The sequence below is a fragment of the Aulonocara stuartgranti genome (assembly GCF_965226115.1).
Source record: "Aulonocara stuartgranti genome assembly, chromosome: 22".
Classification (NCBI taxonomy): Eukaryota; Metazoa; Chordata; class Actinopteri; order Cichliformes; family Cichlidae; genus Aulonocara; species Aulonocara stuartgranti.
In genome coordinates, this window is record NC_138957.1 from 17,328,202 (window position 1) to 17,332,935 (window position 4,734).

The window sequence follows — 4,734 nt, forward strand, 5'->3', positions numbered from 1 at the left end:
TGAGAATAATATATTTTTTTATTGTCAGCTAATTTCTGCTCTCGGTCAAAGAAAATCCATTTAAAGACAAAAGGAAGTGAGCGACACGAAAGTAATATTCCATGGCTTCACTGTCACTGTGCCTGATTCATTTCCAGGCCTTTCACTGAATACTGTGGATTTAAGTAAAACGTTCTCCTTGCTTTGCAGTCACAATCAGAACAATTTGTTAAAGACCTGTATGGAAGCATGAGCCAAAGTCTAGAAGTCAGCTGGGCAGCATTAGTCGTTTGGCTTTTGTTTCTTAAATGCTGAACAGGAGAAAACATATAAACAGCAGCAAAGCAAAAGATGATCAAACTGTCTCTGCTGGTGAGTTTTTGCCTCTGGATTTTTGTCTGCCAGACTGATTGTAAGAAGCAGTTTGGCTCCACCATGTGGCGAAGGCTGGAACTACAAGTGAGGAAAATCTGTCAAGCCCACTCCTGATCTCTCATTTCCATGTTCTCTTGCATGTCCGACATTATGTTTATGAGGCGAGGAGCCAACTTTGGGATGACAGCCAGGCTCTTTAATGATTAAGGCACGTCAGGATATTCCTCCAGGGCCGTCGCTGTCACTAACACACTCAGTATGTCCTTGATTATTCCAAATGTTTCACTTAATTTGTAAAGATACCATTTTTTAGGCATGCTGCTCTATTTTGACTTTTCTCTTTTTCTTTGGTTTCACCGGGTCGGGATCTTCACTAAAAGATGATGTCACATCGTTTCCTGATTCACGTTTCCTTTTCTTGCTTGGCTTGTCACTAATGTAACCGTTGGAGTCGCTCCCGTGGACCGCCACCTGAGAGACATCCATCTCCTCCTCCTCTTCTTTTATACGTTTTTCCTTCTTCTTTTTCTTCTTCTTTTTGTTCTCTGCGGCTTCATTGCCGTTTACCTCATCCCTCATCCCATTCGGCTCTGGTGTTACACCGTTGTCCAGCTGGCATGCAGATATGGTTGGTATCTCTTCTTCTATCTCCTCTTCTTTGACTTTCTTCTTTTTCTTTTTCTTCTTCGGGGTTTCTTCAGAAGCATCCTGGGTGGGTTCTGGGTCCTCCTCGCCTGCAGGCACACTGGTTTCTGTGCCCTCACACATGGCCAGCAGCTCCTGCACCCTGAGGCACACAAAGACAAAAACAATCAATATAGGCCAGCGCCATACCAGCGCTGATGTGAAGGTCTGAGTTGCTCGCCTATTGTTCAGGAAAAAACTGCAGTGACTACTGGTGTGATGATGCTACCGGCAGCCACAAAGCGGCGAGCATACTGAGGCCTTTAGCTTTGCCCCGAAGCTACTAAAATCATCATCACTGATACTGCACACTTGCCTGGTCTTGTCCAGTCGTCCTCTGATCAGCAGCACCCCAGCAGTGTCGGCGTCGAGCGCCGTCACATCAAACTCCACCTCCGATCCGATCCTCGGCCCCGCGTCTCTCCATGTTTCCACAGTAACCAGATTCGGTCTGGGAATGCTGGCGTTGAAGCAGCCGTGCACCAAGCAGCCCACGTGGCTTATTCCCAGTTTATTTACCTTACCCTACAAACAGACGAATACGTGATACACGCTGTTAGTTATTGTATTTTATCAGAGGCAATTTATCACTCCCACAAAGTACAGGTACGCCTCAAAGCCCCAGGTTTTAATATGTCACTTGTATATTATAACAATAGTAAACACTGAAAAGTGCAGGTCTCTCTTAACAGACACTATGTCAGGTAAGGTCCCGTCAGCTTCTCTGCTTCTACTAAATAATGTGAATGTAAATCTCACCCGTAGTTTTTGTCCTTTTTGTGGCTGAAAAACAATAAAGCTGGCTTCCACGTCCACGTGGACGTAGCCGCTGTCGTCGTAAATGTCTCCGAGGTGTCTCACTATCCTGATGTTGTCGTAGGCCAAGGGGACTCCGTTCAGACTGAAAGAGACAACAGTAACAGGGTCATCTCGTGCATTAACAGTTTATTTAAACTGACAATGCTTTACTTAAAGGAGAAGACCAAACCTTTTTGCGTTACCATTACTGGTTTTAATGCTTTTAAAAGCTGACTGGTGTATGAAAGGATTTAAAAAGGCCGCACGCAGTGATTCATGCATAAAATACATTTTGCAGACAATCACACGTTGTTGGTACTTTTACCTCCGCAGAGCACCACAGTGGATTCTAAAACAAACAATTAAGATGTGATTCAAGTTCAGATTATAAACTTTAACTCAAGGGGTTTAACAAAATAATTACATTAACTGTTTAATCCAAGTTTCAGAGGCTCACAAGTAACAGGACAGTAACAGGTGTTTGTTTTTAGCCAGGAGAGGCCTGCTCTCTCTGTGTTAAACAATAAATTAAGCAGATAAAGAATTTTAAACTTGTATTTTGTAGCTGTTCACTGGAACTATCATTATGTGGCCCATAGAGATATCAGTGCATACAAAGATGATCTTCATCAGGCTGAAAAACCAAAGTAAAGCTATAAGAGAGAGCAAAATCATCCGTCATCCCGGTGGAGGAAGTGTTAAAGCATGAGCATGCATGGCTGCCAGTGGAGCCGGATCACTGGTGTTTATAGATGATGTGACAGCAGGACGACCTGGCGATCGTCTCTGCTCAGATTCAGACAAATGCTGCAAAACTGATTTCACAGTGCAAATGGACAATGGCCCGAAGCACACAAACCCAAGGGTTTCCCGAGGCAAAGAGCAGAGATAATCGTCAATGGCCAAGTCAGTCACCTGAGCTCTACTAAATACAGCAAGTTTTCAGTTACTGAACAAACAACTGAATGCAGTTATTGCCCACAAATAAGCAGCAACTGGTGGCTGCAGTAGAGACCTGGTAGAGCTTCTCAAAGGAAGAAACAGCAGTTGGTGATGTGACGTTCATGACTTTTAGACTTTAGGCACTCATTGACTGTAAAGGATTTAAAAACACATTGGCTGTATTTTCCGGACAATCAATGCCCTGAATTAAAGCTAAAAGTCTGCATTTCAGTGACAGCCTCCCAACACCACCTTCTTAACCCCTAAAAGCACCACCTCGTCAGCAGGTGTGTGTCCGATAAAGGACCTAACAGGATGTTTCATGAGTAGCTACTAGGTTCTTTCACAACACAGGAGACAGCAACACGAAAACTCAGCGGCTAGAGGACATCACAGCTCGTGTGCGTGTTTGTGTTCGTGGGAAAGTGGACTGTCCGGCTCAAAATGCTTCATTGACTGGATAAAAACGTCGGCGGGGGAAAAAAAAAAGAAGCACCTTTGAGAGAACTTGAGCAGCTCGGCCTCCAGCTCCTCCTTAATCCCCGTCTTCTTCTTGTTTAGATACACGGGCGGCAGGGCGATGTGTCTCCGGTGGGTGTTCACGACCAGACACGAGTAAGGCGCTGACAACAGCTCGGAGGCAGCGGCGAACGACGGGATCGATAACGGGAGAGCGGCAGCAGTGTTTACCGGTGCTGGGGTCTCTTGGGCCGCCTGGTCCGGGACGGACACGTCGGGAGTTTCACCGGACATTCTCACATGTTTTGGATTGTCCTCACCATGCTCCAAATTCGCCATGCTGCGTAGAAAGACCGGAAGACAAACAAGAGGTGACTTCCGCTTTGCGGATTGTTGAACTGCTGTTAAAAACATTTGTTATTGTTGCCCCCTGCTGGTGAAGAAGAGAAGCGCCCTCCACAAACTTCATACTGCAAGCTTATTTAATAGTTTATTTTAGGTCCCATTCACTATCTTTAAGTAATGGTTGTCAAAAAGTATTGTGTTTAATTGTTTTTTTAGACACAGAAATATTGTAAAATCCTTGAAAGCATTAGAAGATATGAAGAATTGTATGACTCACTGCCCCTTTTGTCTGCAGAGCACAGACCGAATCATCATCAAAACACTTTTACACTCTTTAACGATTATAAATGAGCGACTGCAGACTTAATGGCTGTACATGGCTAGTCTGCGTGCAGTAATGCTTTAATGTTTCCTGGCATAACATGTTGATGGATTTAAATGTTGCATGTGGCCAAACTGTCTGTTAGTTTAAATAATGAATGTCCTGTGTAACATGGTGAACTTATTCTGAGTGGCTATTTCATTTTCACATTTTAAATTTATAAATAAAATTTAGCCCTGCAAAGTAACTGCAGCCACAGATAAATGTGTTTCATTTGAGCAAACACCTGGCGGCAGTGGGAAGGAAGAACTCCTCTTTAACAGGAAGAAACCTCCTGCAGAAGTAGGCTCAGACATTTGCCAGCATCACTTTTAACTTTAGACAAAATGACAAAATTTTAGCAAATTAAAATGAACACCATGCAGCTTTGCTGTTGTATATAGCTGTTATGATGCTTACGTAAGTTACCTGATGCCCTTTGTTATGTAATCTACAAGTTCGGCCCTGATAGTCCTAGCAGGGATGCTGTTAGGGAGCTCGTGGGGTAGGAGATGATCATTGATTCTGTATCCCATTCTCACCTGCAGAGCCACATTAAGATCATTAGGGTGACCTGAGGTGTCAATTAGTGCAACTAGTGCAGCGTGTCCAGCCATACACACAGGCATGCACTGAAAATATCCTGACACATGCACAGATGAATCTAGTGTTACTGTTTTCTGACAGGGCAGCACCGCAGGAGGTCACATGATTCAGCGTTTCTCTCTTTATCACACACACTCTCACAGGAATCGCAGACCCGGTGCTCTGTTAGGAGCCATGGCCCTTTC

The 4,734-nt window shown here is 44.2% G+C and overlaps 1 protein-coding gene across 1 annotated transcript; it reads right to left on the bottom strand.

The window, feature by feature from the left end:
- polr1f (RNA polymerase I subunit F) lies at positions 1-3,617 on the bottom strand. Its single transcript, XM_082520344.1, has 4 exons — positions 3,275-3,617; positions 1,798-1,939; positions 1,355-1,563; positions 1-1,141 (listed from the first exon to the last, which is right to left on the bottom strand). The coding sequence occupies exons 1-4, from the start codon at positions 3,574-3,576 to the stop codon at positions 664-666; spliced, it is 1,131 nt and encodes a 376-aa protein (XP_082376470.1). The 5' UTR covers positions 3,577-3,617; the 3' UTR covers positions 1-663.
- Positions 3,618-4,734: the final 1,117 nt, after the last annotated feature.